Source organism: Trichoderma harzianum (genome assembly GCF_003025095.1).
Source record: "Trichoderma harzianum CBS 226.95 unplaced genomic scaffold M431scaffold_10, whole genome shotgun sequence".
In the NCBI taxonomy this organism is placed as follows: domain Eukaryota; kingdom Fungi; phylum Ascomycota; class Sordariomycetes; order Hypocreales; family Hypocreaceae; genus Trichoderma; species Trichoderma harzianum.
Genome location: NW_020209258.1, coordinates 1,228,173 through 1,253,427, shown reverse-complemented (window position 1 = coordinate 1,253,427; position 25,255 = coordinate 1,228,173). Strand labels below are relative to the sequence as shown.

Genomic DNA, 25,255 nt, shown 5'->3' with positions numbered 1-25,255 from the left:
CTCTTTACTAGAGCAGCGGACGGCTAGAGAGATGATGCTGAGGTAACGGCCGTCATAATGCGGTATCAGATCGGAAAGCCCGCAGTATGCAAAACTGCTGTTGAACAATGACAGCCGCTCGCTGCAAACGCCCACCACCCTCTCTCAGAAGGGAGAATAGCGGAACTGACCGGAACAAGCGATGTTATACGGATCAGCGTCGACCGGATAGGAAGCTGCCATTGAGACAAGGGAGCCGGGACGAAGCCAAACGGCCAAAGATGGTGTGTGACGGTCAGCACCTAACGGTGACTAGAAGAAAAAGGAACGTGAATTAATTACGGATAGCGAGTCAAGGAGGAGAAGAGGAGGGAGAGGAGGAAAAAGGAAAAAAAGAGAGGCGATCACGAGGGGGTTGAAGCCCCTCCCCTTGGCTGGGAAAGAGCGTCCTGCCGTGGTACTCTTGCAGGTACCTCGAGATATTCCCAAAAGACCCTTGCCCTTACTATTGACATTTTCCTTCTTCATACTCATTCACCATCACCATCACCATCACCATCAGCATATTCTCCTTCTTCCTCTCCGTTGTGTCCCTCATCTTCATCCTCACCTTCACTTTCACCTTTCACAATCATCGCCAATCTACTTCACGTCTTCTATCCAAGGTAGGCCAGAAATACACAGACGGAAGAGCCTTTTTTGTCCGACGCAACTTTACCCAACCACCATCCCGTCCAATCTATCCACAGCCACAAGACGCCAAACGGCCCCTCACCTCCCTCTCTCGCATCGTCGAACGCTCTCAACGTCCCTTTTCTCTCTCCATCGCCGAAAGGTCACGCCCGCCGCGGATTTACCCGCTCCGTAACACGAACTGGCCCCATATAAGGCATGGTGCTGCGATATCATGCTTCAGGACTCACTACACCACAAAGCCAAAGCCCGGTTCCTGACATTGCCTTGCGGGCTGCCACTCTGATTGACCCATCCCGGAGAATCTTGGATGCGACGGATATGCGCAGACACATGCAAGAGCCCGTCAAGAGATGCATCCTGCTCTGCTCCCCATTTGTCCGAGGCTACCCTCTGCCTTGCTGATTCCCCTCTCATATGCGATCTTGGTATGTGCGCGATCGTCACATCTGACATGCCTAGATAAGCGTGCGTGCTCCTTTGGTCGTTGGTGAACTTGTCGTGGTTGCGTATCCCCGCCTACCGTTTTATGGAACCAGTCTCCCGTCCCTCGGGTGAAAGAGACGTGCGCCCATTCTTTGTCGTGCGAATATACGCCCACATATATACTCTTATCAAACGGCCATGACAGGTTCCTTAGCAAGTGCTGGATTTGAATCTCTCGATATGAGCAATTACTCTCCGTGCACCAAGTCGCACTGCGTCAAGCCTCGCAGCCATATCGGGCCCGCCTTGCATCCGATGTGCACGCGGGATATTCTGCAGCGGCCCTTATGCAAATCACCCTCCGCACCGGCTGCGCGGCTTGCAGCAGCGTGCAGAAGCTTGATGCTTCGGTAACCCCATGTAACCACGGGTAAGCCTCATGACAGCTCTCAGTCCGCTCTAGTACGAACCGTTTCCACAGGCCCGGCAAAGTAAAAGATCTCCCCTCACGACCACTCAGAACTGATGGTTTGAGAGAGCTGCACATCAATGTGCCACTAAACCGACTCGCTTCTTTTTATCGATCCTTCGTACTTGGGAATCTTCTTAATTATGGCCCCGCCTGTTCTCTGGTGCCATTCCAGAACAAGGCCTCACACCCTCTTTTCGTGGAACTTCTTCGGCCTCAAAATTTAGAGAATTGCATCTCTCTGCTCTATTACACCCTCTTGGGGGGCTACTCGAACATCCAGCCAATGGTGTTCATGCTGATACTGTTTCCGTCTCAAGCATCAGCCAGTCAAATGACTGCCCCAAGTCTATCGATCGATTCCTCGCAACGCTGTTGTGCGACGGTGGCGTCACTGCATGTGACTATGATATGTATATTTTGCGTTACTGGGATCTTAATCCCGCCTATTGAAGGCATTATTATGCATTTGTGTTATGGCGACGGGTTCCAAACTACAATGCCGTCGAGAGACTGTCTCTCCCCTTGTTTCACGCTGAGGCATATTCCATCATCCGCCCAATTAATTGCTTGTTCAACCAAGTACACACCACCAGTGACTCTCGTTTATGCGTGCCAAGAGCGCTATGTGAATCACTAATGCCTTTTGCCGAGGCGGTTTCGATGCGTTTCGGAGTGTGTTCATCGCTTTTTTTGTTGGTGAAGGCCTACGCTTTCGAGATGGCCCCACGTTGATGCTCATGAATAGATGGTTCCATGGCAAAATATCTGAAGCTTCAGGGTTTTAGTAAAACACTTCGGTGCTCTTCTTTGGGGTTTTTTTTCTTTTTCTCTTTCTTTTCTTTTCTTTTTTTTTTCTCTTTTTCTGCCAAAATGGTTTGAGTTACTTCATTCTTGCAAATTGGTGACATTTCGATGAGAAAGATTGGTAGCGGAGCTGCAGCCGATAGGACCCTTTCATATGATAACAGACAATAAGGCTTAAAAATTGAGCATAAAATCACGGCTCAACATCCTCAATTAGTAGAAGGCTCTCGTCTTACTGTAACAGAAGTTGCCTTACAATCTTACACTTCAAATCGAGTAATGGGTGTTGTATGGATGTTGTATATGCAATTGTAATTATTACCTGATGGCATCGACCTACTTGGCCTACTCCAGAGTCCTGCTTCTCTATATCCGGTCCACTCTATGGACCTCAATATTCCTTTTAACATCACACGTCATTACGATTCTCTATTTTTCAATGGTGCTTTGCTCTTGTGCATTCTTCACGACACTATTATCAAGGCAAAAATACAGTCATATCAGGTATTTAATTGTAGTATCAAGTTTGTATCTCTATCAAAAATCAGGTACATTGTCAAGCAGCCAATCCATCGTCTCTAAGCGCCTAATACCCTGAGGTATAGCCTTCAAACAATCTTCAAGCTCCCGCACCGTCCAAGTCGAGTTAACTTTCTTGGCAAATCGTCCGCATTTGTCACCAAAGTCACTCTGGGAAGCATCACAGAGTAACCGCAATTCCTTGCCTGCCAACGAAGCCGCTATCCACATGATAATCACTTTGATAGCAGGATCGCCGTTAAATGCGCCGCAGCCCCATAACCCTGTCCACACAGTCGAAGCATCACCGCTCGTCCAGGACGAAAACGCCGTATACGCCTTTCGTATCTCACGCAAAATGTTCTCCTGCTTCAAATCAGGCAATGTCCCCAACTCATCCGCCTCATCGAGTTCTAGTGCGTCCATGAGCAGCATTCTACCTCCTTGCCTTTCTCCTGGCCCGAGTTTCTCCCAGGAGACTTCGCGGCGCTGACCCAAGATTCTCAGCATAGGGCGAGCTCCACATACAGTCAGAGTCTGATCATCCTGTAATGTTGGAGTGAGGAGCACTGCAGGACAGGCTTCTGGACAATTGCCCATGAAGAGCTCCTCCTGAGTCGCTGATTGTCCAAAACCGATGTCTTTATTAGCAGAGACCACCACCGCACCATCATGGCCTTGATGGGCAAGTTCCTGCTGCTCAGTGCTAAAACTCTGGACAAAAACAACAGTCAAATTTCTGAGCCGAATTTGATCCCATTTCCCCGTTACAAAGTCTCCCGTGTTATCGAAGGCGTGTAAAGAGAATTCTACTCCCCCATCAACAGAATTTCCTGGACTTGCTGACATAGGATCCGCACTAAGCTCTTCAAAATATTGGAAGAGCGCTGTGAGGTACATCCTCACTGCCTGCGGATGTCGTTGTTCAGAGTCATACCAAATACTAAAGTCGTGATATCCTTCACGCCAGGGAGGGACCCGGAAGGTGCACAGGAACTGATGAGCCACAAGGCATGCAACCATGTCTCTCGTAGGATTCAGCTTGTCCCCTGGTCGAAGCACTGGGATAGTACCTGTCGGGAAGTGATCCGGTAGCTTGAGCGAGAGCTGCACAATAGTGGGCCACAGCCTTGAGAAGAATGTGTCACTATGATGATGCTCCACAGCTTCTCTGAGTGTTCCGAAATCGCCGGCTGCCCCAGAAGAGCCACGGCCCGTATTGGCAATTGTATCGAGAACGTCTATAAGCTGGGCAGAAGTGTTGACAGGCTGCTGGAGTATATGTTGGAGCAGCGTCCAGTATGCCACCTGTCCATCCTCACCTTCTTCATCGAGAAGACTGAAGCGGTCAAGGCACCGCCAAGACGGGGAACAAGGGAGTAGAAGATCCGGCCACGGCAGTTCCATCACAGCAATATGTTGGTTCGGGCAGAGATGTCTTCCAAGAATTCAGAAGACTTCAGCACGCTCGTTCTGGACCACCAGACATAGTTAGTTGGATGTTGAATCTGCCTCCTGGCGATGAGTCATCCGGTGGCAGCTGAAAGTCTTCAGGTGGGGGTGCCGCCGACCTTGTCGCTTTAGTTTCAGCATTGTAGTATGACTTGATTTGAGGCAGAACGGACACTTTGGTCATGAAGAGCCCTTAAATGGCATGTAGTTATGTATAGCCAAACTCGTGTTGAACAAGAGCCCTCCAATAATCTTGTAACGCCCTAGTAGCCATACTTTGCTCCAAGCAAGTTGGTAGTCGGTTGACACATCAGACGATTAAGAAATTCATTTCTGGATCTTTCAGCGTTTGCACCCAACTCTTGGATCCTCTTTCTTCAGCAGCCAGATTCCAGATAACCTGAAGCGTTTCCATGGCAGTATGGATAAAGCCCCACGGACATACTGTAGTCATGATGCGTAGTCTTTCCATTATGAATTTTTGCCGTACCGGATCCCTCGTCTCCGCACCGATAATAAATGTCGGCCACGTCGTTGCCTTGAAATTGGGGTCTTCTACAGGCATCATGTTCAAGTGCGCCAGTAGGTCATCCGTCAAGAAGGCGGCAAACTCCGGACCAAGCCTCTCCCCGGCAGATGGAATAGCCTGTAAGATATATATACAGGCAGCTAAGCGATGACTGGCCCCTGCATGCATGCGACTTTGCATAACATCGTTTGGCAGATCAAGAGCTCTGGCTGTATCGCGAGCCCATGCATAAATATCGTAAGCTTGAGCACGATCGATGAGCTCCAGAGCAGCCATGGTAGTGGCTTCGTTGGACTCGTCCCCCATCACACTATTTGAAAGCTGGGAGGCCTCGTGTAAGATTTCCATCAGCTCTGGCGGGCAGCACAAGTAACTATTTGCCACCGTCTTGCCGAGCACAAATGGAATCTGGGAAGACTCAAAGTTCAGCGACGCTGCATATCGTGCCGGCATAAATGCTGATGCCAGGATAAAGTAGCTGAGCAAAGCAGTCAGTATTAAGGAAAAAGAAAGCGACCCAGGTACAAAGGCAAAAGGTACAATAGCTTACATGAAGCAGTCTGAGAGAAGGTAATCCCGTAATGAGCTATCCCAGGCCTTGGTAAGCTGCAGGAAGGACATGATCTTTGCAGCTCCCTCGAGATGTGCCCTCCATCCATGCTTTCCAGATTCAATCAACTCCACGTTGATGAAAAAAAGCGAGGCTGCGAGCACGACGTCAGCATTAATGGTATCGAGATTTTGGATGGCGGTAGACATTAGCTTCAGCGCTGTGTGTTTAGAAACCAATGCATCATTCAGCGCCCTAGTTGATGCTGCATCTCGGTTGGCGGGTATAAACCCGCCATCGGGGTACGGTAGGCCCATTCTAATCAAGTTGGACATGTGTGCGGCTGAAGCTGCAACAATGATGTGCTGCAGCAATGGGTGAGCACGAGTCAGCGGGATGAGACTGCGGAAAGGATTGCATTCTGGCCCGTCATTGGAGACCAGATCTTTGCACACACGGGTGGTGACTGGTGAGAGGTACGATACGATATTAGCACAGAGGATACGAAATGGAAGCAGTCGGACTTGGACGCACAGTAGTTGAGATAGAACCGATGAGCCTGGTCCAGGCCTTGAAACAGCGGATCGACCAACACCCAAGGGCTGCTCAGCTTGGCGGTGGGAGACGCAGGTTGGGAAACGGAAACGACCTGCAAGGCTTCTGCACCAGTCGATGATCGTCTTGCAAAGTACCCATTCAGAGCTCCGGCATTCGGTGAGCTCCTGCGAGAGCGCACAACGGGTGACACAGAGCCGGCCTGCGTCGTCTCGTCTCCGTCCCCGTCTGTGCCAGTACCGGCGTCAGCATCTTCGGCGTCGCCCGCGTCCGCATTTACAGGCGCGCTCGAGGTCCGGCCGGCGAGCTTCCCGCGACTGGCTATGGCTCCGGTCCAGCGAAACAGCTTGCCGTATCCGAGACACTCTTTGCCCGAGGCGGCGCACTTGTTGCAGTGTGGATACGAGCGGTCACAACGGAGCCGCTGCCGACGGCAGTTGTGGCATGGCTTCGTGGGTGGTTGGACTGAGCCCATGATGACGGTGACGCTGCAGACGCCTGGTTGAGTCGAGTGGATGGGGCCACCAGTCTGAGTCTGGCGAGCAAAGACGCATTGCAGCAGAATGGGACGAGGATGGCCATTCCTGGCGCTGTGGTTTGGGATATCCAAATATCACCATCTTGATGACAAGTGACCGCTAGTCCGAGATCGGCAGCCAAGGCTCAGCTGGTGCGCTAGTGGCAGCGGGAAAGCAGCGCCGGAGCAGAGTCCCGATTCTCCGAGGCTCTGATCACAGCTGCTGGAAGCCTTCCAATTCACTGTATTTGTTCGCTTAGTGTGCTAGCTTCAAGCGCTGAACGATCCATTGCACGTCAACTCTGCATTAGCTTAGTAATGATACAAGCTATGCGTAACGTGAATGGGCAGTGGATATAGAGCAGTCGGATGACATAAATTGTTTTGCCCAAGAGAAAAAAAATATTGGGGTTGGGAATTTCAGACATGTTGGACATGGCAGAGGTGAGGGCATCCGTGTCTATATCGTGAAGCTTTCACTCGTATACTACTTCTGGCATACGTTTGTGGCTAGATGCATGCAATTACCTGTAGTATGCTACCCTAAAATACATGTATCTTGCCATCATCGTGCCTTTAATCATTAAAGCAACATAAAAAAAATCCAATGAAAGCAGCGTAGTGATTCTTGAGATGAGCTTTCCTTCAATAATTGGGAAAGGAAACTAAGCAGAAAGAGCCCTGGTGCAAGTCGTTGATTTACACGATCGATTATCAACTTATCATGATATCTGCGATGAGTACTTGTATAACACTCCACTATATTTCATTCATGTTCATTTCCAAAGCAGTCCGAAATCTTTCTACAAATATTCTCATCAAGTTTCTCTAGATATTTCTACAATGTTGGCATTCAGATTTCAAACTGTCCAGCAGAAGCCACCGTGAAGGGGGTTGGCTTGCCTCCCCCCTCAGCCTCGCTTCACTCGCTTCATCAGACAGATCTGCTTCAGTGATCTCGCTTCGAGTACTCCATAGCAAAATAAGTTCACATGATCTTTAAGCCATGGCTTATAAAGTCTCGTATTGCCTGTATTTACTTGCTATTTTAGATTGGAGTAGTCATTGCATTACATTTTGGTTTATAATCATTTCGTTATCACTGTTGGTTGTTGCACGCCCGATGATGAATCACGATCACGATCACGAGTGACATCACCGGCAGTTGTCTTTTATTACGACCAAAATGGGCTTCACAAAGATTTGAGAACTGGTATGAGATATCAATATGAGATATCACCCCGGCTTCTCACCCCTTGACACTGCCATTGAGGGCGAGAGTACGCCGACACTCCCCTTATTTCACTTGTACTCTGCTACTTAGGTTGGTAGGTTGGTAATCCCTTGTGAACTTCTTGCTCTGTTGAGTTTGGCATCTGGGACCCATCACTGAATTGAAACGTTGTTGGCTCGGGGTCAACCAAAAGTTCCAAGCATCTTACTTCCCGCATCATCCGGCCTCCACGTATCTCAACGCTCCTCAACGAGCCAACATCTCTCTACTAACATTTGTACACAATATGTAGTAACGTGTACGCTATAGTAATGTGGTAATTATATTGCTGTGCATGGAAACTGCATTCATTGTTGTTCCGACGTATCTACTCTGTACAAAGGGACAGTATCAGTATGCGAGACGGTGAGAAGAAGTCATAGCCGCGGCAGCGCCTGGGGCTCGCCCCAAATGCCGTCACACCCGCTCTAGAATCTGACGAATCAATGCAAATCAACCACGACTTGAACACGATATACACTAGTATTAGTCAATGCGAACATGCTATGCCCCTGGGCGCTATCACCTGTCAATGAGTAATTTCATTAAACTTTAGGGTTCTTAGTCGCCCCCAATTCAACGAACGGTGACTTGTCAACTTGTCAAAATGGTCGCCGAGCAAATCTCGTCGTAAGAAACTTAACGCGAGATGATAGCCGCGCGAGGGAGAAATAATGGATCGCTCCAGATACGCCATACAGGAACCAGTTGGGATTGAATCCGAAAACAAGCGCGGCGCAGCTCCATATGACAACTGAAACCAAGTCGATCTGTCAGAAAACAGTCCCCGGGGAGTGCCCGAAGTAATGAGCACGGGTGCTACTTTTCCGTCGGTCTACATGTGCCGTATGAACGGTTGGTATGGGTGCTCCCCCCCTCACCCCTTGAACATGTGCAATTGGCATTCAACATTGCTGTCATGTGAAAATACGAGTACAAAAACGTGGTAAGGCAAAGCGCGGCAATCCTTTCCGGACGGGGAGTTGTCCGGCATTTGATCCTACATGTTGTCGCCCCGAATTTGATTCCGACGCCTCATCGTATCACTCTTGTGATGGCAACTCTTACCTGAAATTCAAGGGCGATATCATGTCTCAGAACGAGGCACTGCCAACATGCAGTACAGGTGCAGGCGTGCCTGCTGACATGGAGTGGACATGGCCGCTGACATCGGCGATATGTCTGCTGACGGCTATCCCAGAAAAGGGGCAAGCCCTGCAAGAGCTGGCCCAGAACCCCAACGGTACCGGGTTCGGGATTAATTATTGTTATTAGGTCGTACGGATTCGCCCAAGCGCGGCATTCGGGCTGACGAGCGTGTCCCAAGAACCCAGTTGTCAGGATTCGCTAAACGGCCCTATATCGCCCCCCTCGCCAACTGTGAACTCGGGGTGCAGCCGAGACCGTGGTAATGGGCCCAGTGATTTACATCAAGGCTATCAAGCGCTGCCGTAATAGACGTTGATCCTTGCTTCGGGCGCCTTGCCTTGTTTTGCCTTGATGATCCGAGGAGAAATGCCTTGTCAGGCAACCACAGGCGGCCAACAGAACAACTTGAAGGATTTAACCAGCAATACTCGGCTCGGATAGGCTTTCCCCAGCTTAGATACGCGCTCACCATATCGTTGGCGATGCCAATTTGCGCCTTGTACCATCATCATCACTAAGACATGGCCCTGGTTGTGCTCCACTACATTCCCATTACGGGTTTATCTTGAGAAGCCATCTCGAAGTGTTGGATTCTTCTTTGACCCCATGCGTACCTTTTTCCACATTGGGATGACAAGATATCCGTACTGGGACATGACTAGCCGCGCAAACTTGCACCCGTTCGGCGGACAGCGCTTGTAAGGACTGGGATTCGATGCTTCTCGGTTTCTCACTACCGACACCAGTTCTTCTTCGGCCATTACAGCGTGGTCTTTGAAAGTCTCGGTGTGTTTGAGATGGATGTAACGAGACTCGCTGTAGGCAGTGGTGTGGTATATTTCTCTCTACGGAGTAGCATTTTAGTTGCAGATTGTTTGCGACTGCATCTCTAGGAACCCTTCTCCATCAAAGACCGCTTAGAGTAATGAGACCGGTTTGATGAAAGAGTGGCTGACATTCAAGTTCTATTGGACTAGTTAGTTAGTAGGCGGTCATCTGCTTGGCAAGTTGCAAGGATTAACTCAACAAGCAATTATACCGAGCCAGAAGGATGCGCATATGAGCCCAATAACGTGCCTGATTAGAATATTTGGAATCAGCCTCCAGTACTCGTAGATGTGCATACGGGGTGCTCTATCAATAAGTCCACATTCAAAAGCTTCTTTGCAGGCCTACGGAATTTGCTGAACTCCGTCAATAATGATGCTGGTAGTGAGTGCCGAGACTTGGGCTGCCATTCTCATCACCTCGGATATGCACCTGGGATATGATCATGGGCAATAATTCATCCCACCGCATATCCGTCTGTACGTATATGTAACATTGATTGGAGCTTTTTCCTCGGAATATTATTGCCAGCCTTGCTTGATTCTCGGTGCTACCCCTCATTTAACCATGTTGCCTTGCGGGCGACGATGACATCCTCGAGCTTGATGAATTCCACGGGAGGGTGTCATACCCCTACCCACTGTATAGGGTCATGCCGGTTGCAACACTACTGGATTGCCATCTTAGCTCTCCTGATCGATCCTACCCCGAAAGTTGCTGATGGTAACTAGGGGTGATGGCTTGTCCTAGTCTTCAAAAGGTTGCAACTGGTATAAGAGATTCTGAATCGTGTCCCGACTTTCTCAGCCGAGAGAGTAAGGGTTTGGGTCTTGTGTGTTACGTTGGTCTTTGCAAATGATCTACTACGACACCGCCAACATGAAGCCTGTACCTTGGCTACCTCAGGAGAGGCGGTAAACCGGTATTATCCCTCCAATGAGACTCGTTGATGTTCTTTATGCTTGTTCATTTCGCGCGTTAAAATAGGTTTACGTGGCACATCTGCACTAGTGACAATAGCAAAGTAAAATCCATTCACCATCAGTAATCGTGGCTAGTGATAGGGCGAGTTTCGGAGCCGCTTCTAGGTCCTATCCTATCCAGGGGAGTAAGATTCATGTTTTCAGGCGCTGGATGGCGTTCTTGGCAACAAACTCGATCAGCTGCATAAACTACTGTACGCAGACCCATGATCTACCCATGCGCCTAAAATTACTGAAGGAAACGAAAGTCCCTCTGTGGATATGCCGATTGCCAACCGATGTTGCCGACGGTTGGTAGGAGGGAGCTGGAAAGAGGCTTGAGGAGTTGTTCCTGTCTGATCTTTGCTATTGGTGGTTTGCTCCAACAAGGATAAACGGATTACGCTATGCACTTGTCCTTTAGGGACTAGAGCTTGTAAGACTTCTATTTACCCGGAAGGATTGCTTGAGCAAGGAATGTAAGTTTGACACTGATGCTGATTATCTTTCAATAGAAGCCTCTTTTATGCAAAAGAGCCCAGTCTGCACCTCGAGTCGTGATGCTGCAGAAGGCTTGATGTGAAGCACACCGTGCCAGGCTATAATTGAAAGACTGCTCCCGCCATTGTCCATCCTTACTTGATGTGGTCCTAAATGTAACTTCAAGGTAACATCGTCTTTGCACTGTATATGTACGGAGTAAGCAAGCCGTCGGGATCTTCTCACTCGCTTCTATTATTTTGTAATTAATTGATGGATAAACAACACGTACAGTACAGGCAAATCGTGGCTCTGTCCTGTCTAATGATAGCCGCGTGCTCAAGCCTAGTTGAATGCGTACTTGGAGCACAATCTCCGTTAAAATGACGTTAGATATAGTTCATTGTGAGCGTTCGTTACGGAACACTCGCAGAGCTAGTGTCATCGGGGGCGTAATAGCGCACCCGATTCTTGGAACTGGCCACATGGGAAGGGATCTAGACTTTTGCAACAACGGAGAAGACTAGCGGCGTAGCTCATTACTAGAAAACACCGGCGTCCCCCCTCCGTCGGTCTGCTATGTAGAAATTAACCCGAATTAAACAATGGGAACAAAAAACTAAACAGCCACAAACGCAAAGGCTTACATCCGCGACCCAATGGATTGGCTGAAAATCTTGGCCCAGTGCAAGCGGCGCAAAGGCTGTGCGCCCCCGTCCGTGCCACCGGACGCCTGTGAAACTCTCCACTTGTCGCGTGGGTAGAGCAGGGAGTATCCTGGGAGATCGTCGAGACGGCGGGGAGGATCTTAGTCGCAAACGGAGGGCTCCCGAAACAGCCGGCTAAGCTGTCCTTGGGTAGGGGAAATGAAGAACACGAGGTTGGGACACAGTATGACACGCTGATATTAGGTACATGTCAGATGTAGGGATTTAGACAGACGCCATCTGCTTTGTAATATTTGGGTCACTGAATACATACATAGCCTACACAAAGCAAGTGGATGAAGGAACAACAGGACAGTCATGTTGAAGTAACGCAAACTCTTCTCATGGTGAGTCCCTGTTGGAGATAGAAGTAGTATTGAGTATTACATGTAAATGAGCTTGAAGATTCCAAACATACCTTGTGTGACTGTGCACATGTACACGGTAATGGATGCCGTAGCCTGGTAATGCTCTTCATTCAAGGGGCTTCCATCACCTTCGCGTATATCACACATTCTCTGTCTGCATGCACCTGGTAGTCTTTTTGTCCGGTTGGGAGGACAACCCTAGCTATAGGTAAGCGAAGAACGAGCTTGATATGCAGAATTCTTACTCGTACGTTTTCAAAACATGGGTAAACCCCTGACTGATATGTCCCTCGCTCAATCACGAACAGCCGCGCCTGGTCTCTGCCAAGTCATGATTCGATGTCTGAATGCAAGCCGGTAAGCCCACACACACAAGCTTTTCTACCCCCACACGCTATTGATGATGGCAATCGCTCAACTGGTATTGAAACCGGGGGACAGGGCCAGGGCTGGGCTTATCTCATCTGCGAAGTTTGGATGCGTTGTCTGATATTTGTAAAGTATTGATGGTCTTGACGATTTTGCGGGATTTCCTTTTCTCCATGATGTCATGCAATGTAATACTTATTTTAAGAGAAACTCCGAAGTCCGGAACGAGGGCTGCCATTCAATTCGACCGAGAACTGTTGGCAATTACGTTATTACTCCAACGGATGTTTGGCTCGTGACTGCTCGAGACAAATTCATATCCCAAGTATTCTATATATAAAGTCGGTCAGCATCACAAAGCCAGTGTCTACATCCAGTGTCCAAATTTATACACTGTCCTGTCAGACTTACCGCCTAGGATTAAACTGCTGGACTGAGTATCGTAAGTTTCGATAGCCAAGGGGACCTGTAATGATAAAATATGGAAAATAACAGGCTGTCAAGCTTCACTTGATAGAATTTGCAATATTAGTCATTATAATGTAGCCACTGAAGAGCTTTGTGTAGATAGCTAACGAGGCTTACACTGTAATGCGAGGTCGGTGAGACGCATAAAATAAGGTGATACTGAACCAAGTAAGCAACATAAGTTTATTTTGGGAAAAGTACATGCTACTGAGGGTGAGATTGGAGCGCACGGATGAAGAAAATATCCGCGGAGACCGTTTATAAACGCGTTTATGGATTTACGCTAAGCCTTCCGGAAAGATGATTGTTCCGCCCAAGAAAAAAACGGAATTTAGACAACCGTGTTGCTGAAAAGGAAATAGTATCGCTGCTCGACCCATTTCAGGATGCCATAAGGCTGACAGACAAACGGGATTATCCGATGGACCGCAATACCTGCACATACTTGTAATAGCAGTCATCTTATAGAAGCTATCTGGTGCTAACCAAGAAAAGAAGCTGTTTAAGATCAGAGGTAGATCCTAGCAGTTGTGTTGCGCCACACGGAAGAGAAATCATGCACCAGACTCAGGTCTTTCATATCAAGCAGGCGTGCGTGCAAAGCCACGATTGCTCGGACGTGCTCTTCTGATATCTTCAACCGTCCAAGTAACATTGCATTGACTAGGTACTAACCTGGCACCGAATGTTATACAAGGCTTCCTTGAACTTCAAATCCCCAGCACAGCGTGGTATTCCGAGTTGGTATCCATGAATTCTAGGGGTCCTGGTGGCCCAAGCTCGGTGTTTGGCAGGCTTACATGTATCAAGGACCAGACGCTGTTCACGACGCACACGCCCCTAATACAGGCAGGTTATAATGACGTATGATTCATTATGATTTATGCGGTTGAACCGAATAAAGTCGCCGGGTAGCCAGCTTACGTGCTCTCTATCGTTGCCCGGCCGGAAAGACCGATTGGTTGACAACAAAGTGTAAATGCTTCCATCTCTATTCCTCAATCCTAGGTGTTGATAGAACCATGTATATAACACTCTTTTGTATCTTTCTGCCCTCTTCGTATAAACTTTTGTGCCCTGTCAAACTCGTCACTTTTCTATACGTCATCTCTTGCTTTGAAATGAGGATCAATGAATTGAGAATGATTATGCATGTACCCAATTGTAAACGCCGATGCACGTTGTAGTTCATTCACCATACAAGACGTACCTAGTAGTTCCTATGGGGTAGGGTTCCAGTACATAGTCGCGACCGTGCTAAGCACTGACCTACTGCATCATCACATGTAACTCCAAAGTACTTACTCTAACTTTTGTGCGCCGTTTAGCGCCTTGCTTAGCGACCCTCAACCACTGTGACTTCCTTCACAGGAGTCCTACCTTAACTACGTGTTCTTCTCTCAACATCTCATCCGTCATAACCAAAACAATACCGTTTCTACAAATCGCTCAACTCTCTCTCCGTTGCGAGCTCCTACGGCTATTACGGTATCGGTTGATGTTGTATCTCTGGAAATAGTGGCGTTTGCTTAGCCCGCAGACAACGATCGTCCCGCAGATTGGCTCCAACAAGAGTTGACGAGAGTGGACGAAGCTCGCATCAGATCTTCATTAACTCCCCGAAACCTCAAGCCGGCTCCGCATCACTGACTGCATACCGCTCTCTGTCTCTGGCTTGTCAGACGCTTGGTCAGGCCGCATGCGGGCCGCTCCGGTTGACCACTCCGTGATGGCATGCTCACGGGCTTCAGGGTTAACCCAGCACATGTAGTAATCTCTGTGGCTACGTGTTCTGCTCTTTGTGGGTTGCCTGCTATCTCCATCCTTCGAAGCCGGGCTAATATCTGGTCTTTAGCGGGCATAATTGATACTACAGTACTACTTCAATACTACATGTGCTACCACCTGGTTCCATCGTGCGGCATGTCCGCCCATAACGCAACGCCTTGACCACTGGCTCTAGGTTTCTACATGGGCGAAGCGTTGGACAGTGCACTCATAGGGTCTCTGAGCTAGTATCGGCGCTTTCCCGTCGGATTGGCGGAGCGGTCCACCGCTGCAAAAGGTTCGGCCGGTTATGACTGAATTGGACAAGTGAGCCGCGGCACATGGCTTATGAGGTTTCCTATTGCAGATGATGAAGCTGTTGGTGATGCTACGTCGCTTTCCCTTGCTGCCGTCCGTCGTGGTTGGATGATATGGGGTTTAGACGTTAACCGTGCTTCAAAGCCGTGCAACAGCTATAGCGTCCAAGGATGCTTTCTGGCGGGCGGGAGGATCTTCCTGCACGTTGCTGATCAGCGCAACCAACCACTGCCCCCTAAACTATTCTGGAAGTCTACCCCGGCACTAGCTCATCAGGGGCCTATTCAGTCGTCATGGAGGCAGATCTTCTGGAACGGCTCATATCCTCCTCCTGCCTGTTACGCCGCTGCTTCGTGACCGTCGTTCATACATGCTTTTGGCGTTCCACCGTATCATCGACGACGATCACTCGGTGCAGCCTTGCTAAATTGCGATAGCAATCATTGGCAGATGGAGTGGAGCGATGCCTCAAGCCTAAACTTGATGGTGATCAGTTATCAGTTCCTTGTGGTCCAGGCTGTGTGCTTCCGCGGTGCTTGCGGGCCGAGGCAAATCAGCCGGGGAGCAAGCCATATTTTTAATTTTTAAGCGTCAACTCCCCGGTCTTTCAGTATATCGATAGGAATTACCACAGAATACCGGACGTTGCTCTATCTTGGGCAGCATGAACCTGGGCGCTCTCTCCAGCCATTGTTTCACCACATTGCCGGTAGACTAAAAGCTCCTAGAGCAACTAAGCAACTCTTCATTGGAGTGTGCCAGATTTGCGGAGTTGGTGCGGAGTACGGAGCACAATACGGAGTGCGTCAGGTACGACGGCGGCTACAAGAAGCTTTTCAACCTTCTCGGCCAAATACCACAAGCGATTAGAAATCGACGAATGGGCGGCGGCTCTGCTAATTTACAGAGTAAATGACCTCTCCAAGGGCTGCGGGCTGGTTAAGCATGGGCTGCGAGCCTGTTTAAGATCCATGACGCAGGACTGCATTTAACCGTGGTGATCACAGCAGAATCAAGTTGGCACCTACGTGCTGTTGGTCGTTGGCTCAAGTCTTTGATTGCGTGAAGGAAATGGATTGTACGAGCTGACGGAAGCAGCTTGGATAAGCCCTGTGTGTACGTTCTACAGTATCCTCTTTTTCTCCTTCCTGTTGGCCGGCGTTTTGATGAGCTGCTTTGACAAAGTACACAGATACGACTGCGCTACTCCATGCTTGAGGGGCAGGTTCTTAAAAAACCTTCCAGAATATCTTGACAGATCATTTCAGTGGCCCAAATGTGCTCCACGCAGCGTGTCTTAGCAATTTGGAATGACCCGTAATAAGTGATGACTGTGAGAACTCACCCCCTGGTCAAGGGTGCGACACTTGGGAAATACGATCGACGGAATTTCAGAAGCCCTGCTTGAGGAAGCTGCATGGTTTTCTTTCTTCTTCTAGCGGGGGGGCTATCGCCATCTACTACCCCATACGGAACAGTGAGCGCAGAGAGAGAGCTTGAGGCCCGCGCTGGAAGAAGATGGCTAGCTGGTAGTTGAGGAGCTGACAAGCTGTTGCCGCTCCGTATAAGCACACACTCGATACACCGATACACCAGCATCGCAGACTCGTATACCGGACTGAATACGGAGCTTAGTTGTTGCACAAACAAAGAGAAGGTAAGTTTAACTGAAAGCTGTGGCTTTTTGCCGTTTTGCAGTCTTCCGGGTGCTGGCATGCATTAACAGTCGAACTGCACCCCGACCGACTCGACGAGCAAGGGAAGCAACCTAGTTATGACGACGCATGTACTGTAGCATCAGCCCTTTGATAGCGTATTGGAGGCGCAAGAAGAAGGATTCACGCGACAAAAGGGTGCAGGCCCGCGGCGAGAAGCTCAAGCCCGCTGGAAACAAGAGACAAATTAACCCCGGCCCCATGAGCCCTCCTTGATACTGGCAGATCATGACACACCTTGGTGCTCATGCTAGCAGAACAAGGGTCTCAACCAGTGGCGCCTGCATCTCCCATGTCTAGCTGGGAGAATCACGCAACCCGATGAAAATCTACTGGCTGCTCCCTGGGCCTCAACTAGCACGACGATCATTAATTAGCCTGTCCCATGGCAGCGAGGCGCACTCCGGACTGGACGCCACGCCACGAGGTGATGCTCGCCCGCTCGAAAGCCAACGACATTAGCATTGACTGTTTGTTAGCGGCCAATTCCATGGGAAAGGCCTAGAACGGAGCTAGCCATGCTGCTGTGCTCCAGATAACGCCGGCGCGGCCATGAGCTCCACGAAGAAAGTTTGCCGATGTCATTCTCGGACCGCCACCGCAGCAGCCAGACTTCACCGAAGGGAAAATCCCCCTCGCATCTTGAGCCTGGATCGAGTATGTGTGGAAAAGAGCAGGAGGATGAAAAAAAAAGGCGAGAGCCTTGATTCCAAGAATTCCTTACAGAAGCAAAGGCACGAGCATCCATTGACCGAAGATCTGCGGTATCAGAGAAGCATCGCTTCCCCTATGCAGACCGTCTTTTTCCCAGAGTTTCGTATTGTAATGGATCGAGATTGACGGTCGGCGTGACGCTCTAATGACGAATTTGGCCGCATTAATCCAAGGAGCGCCGTTATTACTAGTCAGGTCTTTCTTGGTTCTTTCGTGTCACCTTGATCGCGGCCGCCGAGCATTAAATCATCAGCTTCGATGATTCTATTGAACTACGGGCTCTGATCCACGGTCCGCGAGTCGTAGATCGTCTCAAGTTGTGCTAGGTAGCTCCAAAGGGGGAGATTTTCCGACGCGGGGCGGTTTCTCGGAGCGCCTCAATCAACCTCCCCTTTGCAGTTTCTGAGCTGCGGGCGAATAGAAATGTTACGACGCCTTGACTAGTACTCCTACTGCAAAGGGAAATGCATGCTAACAAACTAGATGTATGCGAGGCAAGTCTTAGCTGGCTGCGGCCGCCATGGTTGATGCATCTCGCAACCAAGAGGTGGGCGCTCGGGGTTTCGCATTGATACGCTTCTGTTCCCCTTTGCAAGGCCGGCAGCCGCAACAAGACCAAGAGAAAGAGAGACGAGAGATGAGAAAGGACATGTCCGCGGCTGCGTACCGCTTGGTGCGCGGCTGTTACGGACAGAAGCTGAGAAAGAAGAAATTGCCCAAACAAGGTGGACGGTGGTCTAGCGGCCAGGGATCTTCGGCGCTCGTTGCTCGTTGCTCGTTGCTCGTTGCTCGTCGCTCACGTCGCTCACGTCGCTCACGTTTTCTCTCCGTTATGTCCAGGCCACCGACCCACCCTCTCCCACGACCTGGACCACACAATGATCCCTGATGACAATCCCTGGAGCTCCGTTCTGCCACCACTATGCAATACCACCCACGCCTACGATCTCTATCCGCGGTCCCGGTCAAGGAGAGCGACCAAAATAGGCCCCCACCTGGCACACGCCTCATGCTACAACACACACCCCTTCGGCGATGCTACTGACACTCCCCTCCTCTCTCCCTTGACCTAGCTTGTTCCCGCCCTTGGAGCAGGTACAGTGCCAGGAGCCTCCAATTCCGAAAGCCTGCGCTTCACAATGTCATCCTCCATACACCCCCTTCTTAGTGAACCTGGACGCCCGTTTCCACCCCGTTATTCAAGCCCTCCCCTGGTAGGGTTAGAGGACCGAACTTATTGATTTTTGGTCCCAGACTTTTCTTGGGAATGATGGCTCTCTGACCAGGGGAGGGGGGGTGGCCCACTCCTAATATCTGCGATGTTCCAAAGGCCGGGGGCACTTCCTAGCCTGTCGTGTGGGATACTTAAATGTCTACGGAAGACAGATCTGATATGCCGTTCCACACCCAAACCGCTCGCTCTGGTTCTTGTAGCGGCTCAAATTACATACTTATACCATCTCCAGCCCCCATCTTGCCTCAAGCCGTCTGGTTTCTTTCGAATCGACGATTTGACGACGGATCCTTTGGTGCATCTCTACTTGCTATCCAACCAACATATCATCAAACCCACTGTCGATAAACTCACGAACCACTTCTTCTCTCGACTGTCGACATTCACATCCGAGTCTCCCACATACCTTCTGACTCTTCTTCCCTCTCGCCTCTTCCAACGACACATACAATGGCGTTGGTCTCATCATTCCAATCTCCTCCCTATGGCACACAATACTCTGGATATTACCGGCCGCCTCCATCGCCCCCCATGGACGAGCCAAAGTGCTCATTGCCCTCTATCTCCAACCTGCTGGGCCTAGCCGACGCAGGCTCACTGGCGAGTGAGGCGTCATACAAATCACAGCACAACTCTCCCAGACCATATGTCAAGACTGAGAGCCGCCCGGCTTCACGACACAGGACACTGCCACCCACACCGCCCATGTCCACAGATGCCTCTTTTGACATTCGACGCTCTCCATCAAGCAAGCCTAGCAGCATCTCCCATGCTCCTCACAGCCACTATTACGAGACAACCCCCCCTGTAGAGGCCCATGATGCACACCGTCATCGAATGGCCGCCTCTCGGCCTACCATCTCAACATCGGTTGCCCAGCAGCCTTCAATGGCATCTGCCCAGTCTCCTGTCGGCAGCTACTATCCCGTGCAGAACCTACCACCGCCTTCTCCTGCTCAGGTGCCTGGTCTTCAGTATCAGCGTGCGCTGCCCCAGTCATTCCCACCGCCGCCTAGCCCCCTCAGCGTAACACCCTCTGGTGGCTATGTCTGGCAACACCACCATTATCTCAACCCGTCCAACGGGATCCCATTCCCTCCCACTCAAGATCGATACATCTGCCAAACTTGTAATAAGGCTTTCAGCCGGCCCAGCAGCCTGCGCATCCACAGCCACTCGCACACTGGCGAGAAGCCCTTCAAGTGCCCTCACACTGGATGCGGCAAGGCCTTTAGTGTTCGAAGCAATATGAAGCGACACGAGCGAGGCTGCCACGGCTTTGACGTAGGGAAGGGACCTATTCTTCTCTCCTAAGCGTCTGGGCTTATCGGAAATTTAGTCATTATCAACGCATGATGACTACCCTTTTCCTCTTCATTTTTCTTCTTCAACACACAATTTATTATGTGGGAAATTGGATCAAGAGCATCCACACTATCAAGGGAGCTAGGGAATTAGAAGGCACACGAGATGCCAAAATGGTCACACTGGCGAAGTCTTTCAGTCTTTGGGAGGACTTCTTCTTTTATTTTCTTTTGTCTTTTTGGGAACGCATGGCGTCGGAGGAAAGTATCCATCCAACTTTTGTCTTGTTACATTCGGACGTGTCATGAAATAAGGGATTTTTTGGCTATCCTAGGAGGGCATCAACGCGTCCTATGGAACCAGTTTGTATTATGTCTATGGGACATTGGAAATGCTCAGGCAAACAATGCAGAGCAGTGCATCAGTATGGCGTTTTATACGGGCAAGGGAAACCGGGAGGCGGAACTATTGAACAAAAAAAGAAGATAGCTACATGTACATAGAGATGCACAATCAATCTCGCTGGAGACAAATTCATATTCATTTTCAACTTAAAAAGTGATGCTATTGTTCTTCTTGAGACAAGTGACTTGAGATTTGCTTTGTTCTTCTACCCCTGGTTGACGTGAGGTTGCTTTTGCTTCCTCTGTTCCTGGCTTGTACCCCCCAGCCATGTCTCACATTATCTCCCCGCGGGAAAGACAAGCCGGAATTTTGGTGTGTCGACGAAACGCTCACAACGGTTGGGTATCCCCCGAAAAAGGGATCCCCACCTGCGAAGATCTTCCTTCGCCTTTTTTCCTTTCCTGTGGTGAGACGGCCAAAGCACCAGCTACCATCCCCGGGGGCCCTGTGACTGACGAAGGGTAAGGTAGTACATGCATCGGCTTTTTACGCGAGGGGGCCCCGAAAGACTGTTCCACCAAGATTGTTTCCCCATGTTGATCCCTTTTTATTTTCTTATCCTTTCTTTTTTAAAACTGCCTGTCTGCCCTACCCCCGGACGTGCCAAGGAGGGCGGGGAGGGGGGGCCTGCAGTATGTAAAGAGGATAATCATAAGTGACACGGAATAAGAAGGGAATAATAGAAAAAACGAAAAACGATGAGAAGAAAGAAACCCAGCCGGAAATCCATTGGACCGTGCGACGGCACTTGAAACGCGGGCTTCCGAAGGCGGCAAAACGTCTGAATTGCAACAACTTTTTTGTTGTTCACGCTCTTCTTTCTGCTTTGGGGGTGGAAAGACGAATACATGTATTTGTAAAATATCTACAAGTAGGGAATAGTTTGCATGTTGGTTTCTTTTTTGTTCGTTTTGTTAGTAATAGCTGCATGCCGTTGCCTTGTAATAGCCCAGCCTGGCAGCCGCCTTTTTTTGCGTCTGCCGAGACATCATTCGGCAATTCAGACTTGGAAAGACAAGACAAGCCACGGGGGTTTTTGCTAACTTCATGGGGATTATTACTACAAATGCTGCATGATGAACGAACAATGCTACTGTACGATAATGAGGGAAACGAAGAAGGAGAGTGAACTCGGCTTTTTCCATGGCCGGTGTTCTATTGGTGAGAGACTATTGGCTTGTTATTTTTGTCCCATGGAAAGAGCCGAACGCCGAGCGCCGCCAGAAAGACGGGTTCAGCTCCGGCGACTGGGGGGTTTGAATGACGGCGTTTTGGGGGATGACAAATTGGAGAGATACGTGTTGCTGTAGTTTGCTGTTTTTAAACGGCCAAAGTTAAAAAGCTTAATTTCTCTTTGTTGCTCGAGTTCGTGATTCGTAAGGCTTATGCTAGAGCCGTTGGGAGGGGGCTTTAATTTACGATGAATCCTACAGACGAAAGCTTGCGAAGCAGTGCAGCACTGGGAGACGCAGCTACGAGAAGTTCAAAAAGCAAAAAAACGAAAAGGCATCCAAAAGTTACAGTGAAAGAGGGGTCAGGAAATCCTTCGCGATAGGGGAGGATTATTGGGTGTGGTTCAAAAAAGAGGCAGAAGGGCCCAACACCTGTAACGCACAAACTTGCTGATTTTCGCGAAGAGGCGAGAAGGGAAATCGGGATCCCGACCATTCCGAACGAGGAAATAACCGCGCGGGCGCGGCTTGGAGGGGAGAAAGCGAAAAGCAAGCACGCAGAGAGATTTGCATGGGGTGGCGCCTTGCCTTGGACGGGGTCTCTCCCCCCTTGCCCGCAGGCGGATCCAGAGATTCAGGCTCCCCGATTGTTCGTAAACCGCTGATCTGCATATCCAGGGGGGAGGGGTGGCAGAGAGGGCGATGATCTCGACTCTGGGCTTTGCTTTTGCCGTGAAGCCTTTTTAGCCTAGGAGAAAGAGAGAGAGGTCATCGAGATCCCACCATTGAAGGAGGTCCAGTCCAACGGGGGATTTGCAGCCCCAACGATAACACGATGGCTTTTTAGCACAATCTTACCTAATGCATTACTAAGGAAACTTAGCAGCACTCCATCAGCTGGTTGTTTATATTGCCTGCCCACGACTAGCCATGGGCTACGGAGCATTACCCCGTTTTTTCTCAACGTACTACTGCGTCTTGTACGAACAATTAGCGGCATCGAGTTTGCCTGGCAGCAGGCAGAAAGCTGAGGAGAATAAAGGCGTTCCAAGCGAGCAAAGGAGAGAGAGGCCAGAGCGCAAAAGACAGCCGGAGGCAAGCCAGCCGAGTTCGAATCCGTCAACTTTGACGACAAGCCCCAAAACCAACCGGCGTAAAACCCGTGTGCGGGGGGAGAGAGCCAGGAGGCGGAACTCCGACCGCCACTACCACTCCGTAATATATAGTAGTCTAACTCGCTACAAGGAGGAGCGAGTATGTACATCTGCGCAGCCCTTCGGCTTGAAAGGTGGTTCTCAATTTGGCTGCTGCATTTGCCGGCGTGCCTGCTATCCAACGCCTATCAGCTTACTTATACAAGTTATGTTTAAAGGCCGAATCGTTAGTTGGTTAGATGGTGCGGCGTTGAAGCTGACAGATGGGCTAGGCCCGCTTGAGAAGGGAACTAAACGGGGTGTTATCACCGAATTGCTGTTAGTTGTTTGCAGCAGCAAGTTGATGATTTAATACGTATCGTAACGCTGTGATGCAACTCTATTTGTCTTCGGGGGTGCGGACAAATATCCGCATTAATGCTGCTGTTGGCCTTGCAGATATATTACCGTACATTATCAGACGAGCAACCTTAGGAAAGTCCCCGATGAAAGGGAGGCAAAAGGGCGCCGGCGTTGTATTATGTCCGACTTGGCGCTGCTCGTGCGGCTTGTTAGTTTGCGAGTTCTAGGCCGTCTGTGAGATGTAAGGAGGTGTTTTGCTTTACGGTTTGTGAGCCAAGCAATATCACAATATTCCACCAACAAAGCCCAAAGGACAAAAAAGGAAAGCAAATGCGAAAACCAACCGCCAATGGCACGCAAGGGAGGGGGGTCGAGACGACTCCAGTTTTGATGTGCGACACGGATAGGCGCTACGCCTTAGATCGACAGAGTGCATGCGTTGGCGCCAAAGGAGGTCTCGGGATTGCTCAAGTGCTTGGGCTAATGAAAATGGGATGGATGGATGGACGGCGAGATGTGGTTGTAATGCGACGAAAGAGTAGGCTATCGATGCGGGACTAGGCAAGCGTCACTTCAGCCGTACGCACGCACAAGGGGCGAATCACATCCAGGGAGCGGCAGGATAATCTGGGTTAATTGGATGAAAAAAGGACCAAGCACAAAAAGAAAGGAAGCGACACCAAAAAATCAGGCCACATCGGGCGAATAGAGAGGCTCGCAACTTCGGATCTCCTGCGAGTCGAGATGCTGTTGGCACGGCTGCGTGGTGGCACATGCTAGTACTCGTAGTGGTAGTTGGTAATACGACCACGACTAGCATCACGGACGCCCGGTGTCAAGGGATTCCCTTCCGGAGCCGGCTCATCCTTTCCTGTTGCTGATTCCGGCAACTGCTTCCTGCGGTTGGATCCATTCATCAAGACGGCTAGAAAATGCGAACTGTCACCCTCCTGGTGGCTATTAATAATCGCTGCTTCACAGCGACGCCCAGTCTAGCCCGGAGCGTGCCGCCTGGTTGCATCTGCCGCCTTTTTCGAGACTCTCTCCCCCTTGCTGTCGCTTGTCTCGCTTCACCACACGTCCTGGCCCGTCCAGTACGGTACAATACGTTGTGTGCCTTCTGGACTGCTTTGCTTTGTACTCGTACCTACTCGTCCGCGCAAATCTAGCTCTCCTCCAAAGGCGCATCACCAGCTGCGCCGCTTAGTAAACTTGCTCCGAACCGAACGACTAGAGATCGCGCCGGCGCAAAAGCTAGGCCGCGCATCCGGAACTGACGGAACTTCTAGAAGTCGTGATTGTCCCATGAATCAGGGTCGCGCCAGTCACGAGGAGGCGTTGACTCGAACACCGCCTTGAAGCTCGAATGGCGTCTGAGTTGTCGCGGGGCGCGGAGACGGACTGCTTGGGCCTGTCTCGCACGTGGTGCCAGCGAGATTGATGGGACAGTTTTAGGTTTAGATGAGGATGCTGGCGTACCGTCAGGCTGGTAGCGCCATGGAGGAGGGCGAGCTAAGTCCAGAACTTGGCATTTAATACGGTGCTCCCAGGCAGGCCAGGATAGGATGGCTCGTTAGATTCACGGCGGCACGTTTCTGCGTCCTCCGAGGACAGCGCTGATTTCGCGTATTGTTCAGCTCTTCTCAAAAGACACCCGGCAGTCGTGCTCGGCACCAAGGGTGTGTGCCTGAAGGCCCTGAACGCTTGACGCCTTTCTCGATGGATTTTCGCTGCATATTGGTACTAGTCCGATGGCCCGATATGGAGCGTGATCCGATGGCAATAGAGCCACCGACTGAGACAATCGAGTGCGGCTGAATCGCCTGGTGCCGTCACCAAATCACTTCATTCAGAGGCGGTCGCATGTCGGCGTCATCCCTTATGCGGTGCAGTCATCGTGGTGCCTTCTTGGACATGGAAGATCGCCCCCCTCCCATCCGAGCTGAGAAAGGGACGGGGGTGAAAGAGGAAGAAGAAAACCAAGGACCCAACCTATTCGTATAGAGTTAAAAAGTAGAACTCAGGATTT

General features: G+C 50.2%; 5 protein-coding genes across 5 annotated transcripts; 3 read left to right on the top strand and 2 right to left on the bottom strand.

Annotated features, from left to right (window-relative positions):
* The first annotated feature begins 1,287 nt into the window (after positions 1-1,287).
* On the top strand, positions 1,288-2,559 carry M431DRAFT_217925 (hypothetical protein). Its single transcript, XM_024913536.1, has 2 exons — positions 1,288-1,528; positions 1,580-2,559. The coding sequence occupies exons 1-2, from the start codon at positions 1,446-1,448 to the stop codon at positions 2,205-2,207; spliced, it is 711 nt and encodes a 236-aa protein (XP_024772121.1). The 5' UTR covers positions 1,288-1,445; the 3' UTR covers positions 2,208-2,559.
* A 352-nt stretch (positions 2,560-2,911) lies between these two features.
* On the bottom strand, positions 2,912-4,300 carry M431DRAFT_91601 (hypothetical protein; the record flags this gene model as incomplete). The annotated part of the gene is made up of 1 exon (XM_024924277.1): positions 2,912-4,300. The coding sequence occupies one exon, from the start codon at positions 4,298-4,300 to the stop codon at positions 2,912-2,914; it is 1,389 nt and encodes a 462-aa protein (XP_024772120.1).
* Positions 4,301-4,655: 355 nt separating this feature from the next.
* On the bottom strand, positions 4,656-6,454 carry M431DRAFT_497738 (hypothetical protein; the record flags this gene model as incomplete). The annotated part of the gene is made up of 3 exons (XM_024917632.1): positions 4,656-5,352; positions 5,425-5,890; positions 5,959-6,454. 3 exons carry the CDS (start codon positions 6,452-6,454, stop codon positions 4,656-4,658), a joined length of 1,659 nt encoding a protein of 552 aa, XP_024772119.1.
* Positions 6,455-19,298: 12,844 nt separating this feature from the next.
* Positions 19,299-20,162, top strand: M431DRAFT_497735 (hypothetical protein; the record flags this gene model as incomplete). Its single annotated transcript, XM_024917631.1, has 1 exon — positions 19,299-20,162. The coding sequence occupies one exon, from the start codon at positions 19,299-19,301 to the stop codon at positions 20,160-20,162; it is 864 nt and encodes a 287-aa protein (XP_024772118.1).
* Positions 20,163-22,595: 2,433 nt separating this feature from the next.
* On the top strand, positions 22,596-23,396 carry M431DRAFT_217790 (hypothetical protein). Its single transcript, XM_024913533.1, has one exon. It carries the CDS (start codon positions 22,661-22,663, stop codon positions 23,234-23,236), a length of 576 nt encoding a protein of 191 aa, XP_024772117.1. The 5' UTR covers positions 22,596-22,660; the 3' UTR covers positions 23,237-23,396.
* The last annotated feature ends 1,859 nt before the right edge of the window (positions 23,397-25,255 follow it).

Bases quoted from the DNA above. Each gene is read 5' to 3' on its own strand.
- M431DRAFT_217925 (XM_024913536.1), top strand. From the start codon at position 1,446: ATGCAAATCACCCTCCGCACCGGCTGCGCGGCTTGCAGCAGCGTGCAG. The intron at 1,529-1,579 runs GTAAGCCTCATG...CCGTTTCCACAG, and splicing joins GTAACCCCATGTAACCACGG to GCCCGGCAAAGTAAAAGATC.
- M431DRAFT_217790 (XM_024913533.1), top strand. From the start codon at position 22,661: ATGGGCTACGGAGCATTACCCCGTTTTTTCTCAACGTACTACTGCGTC.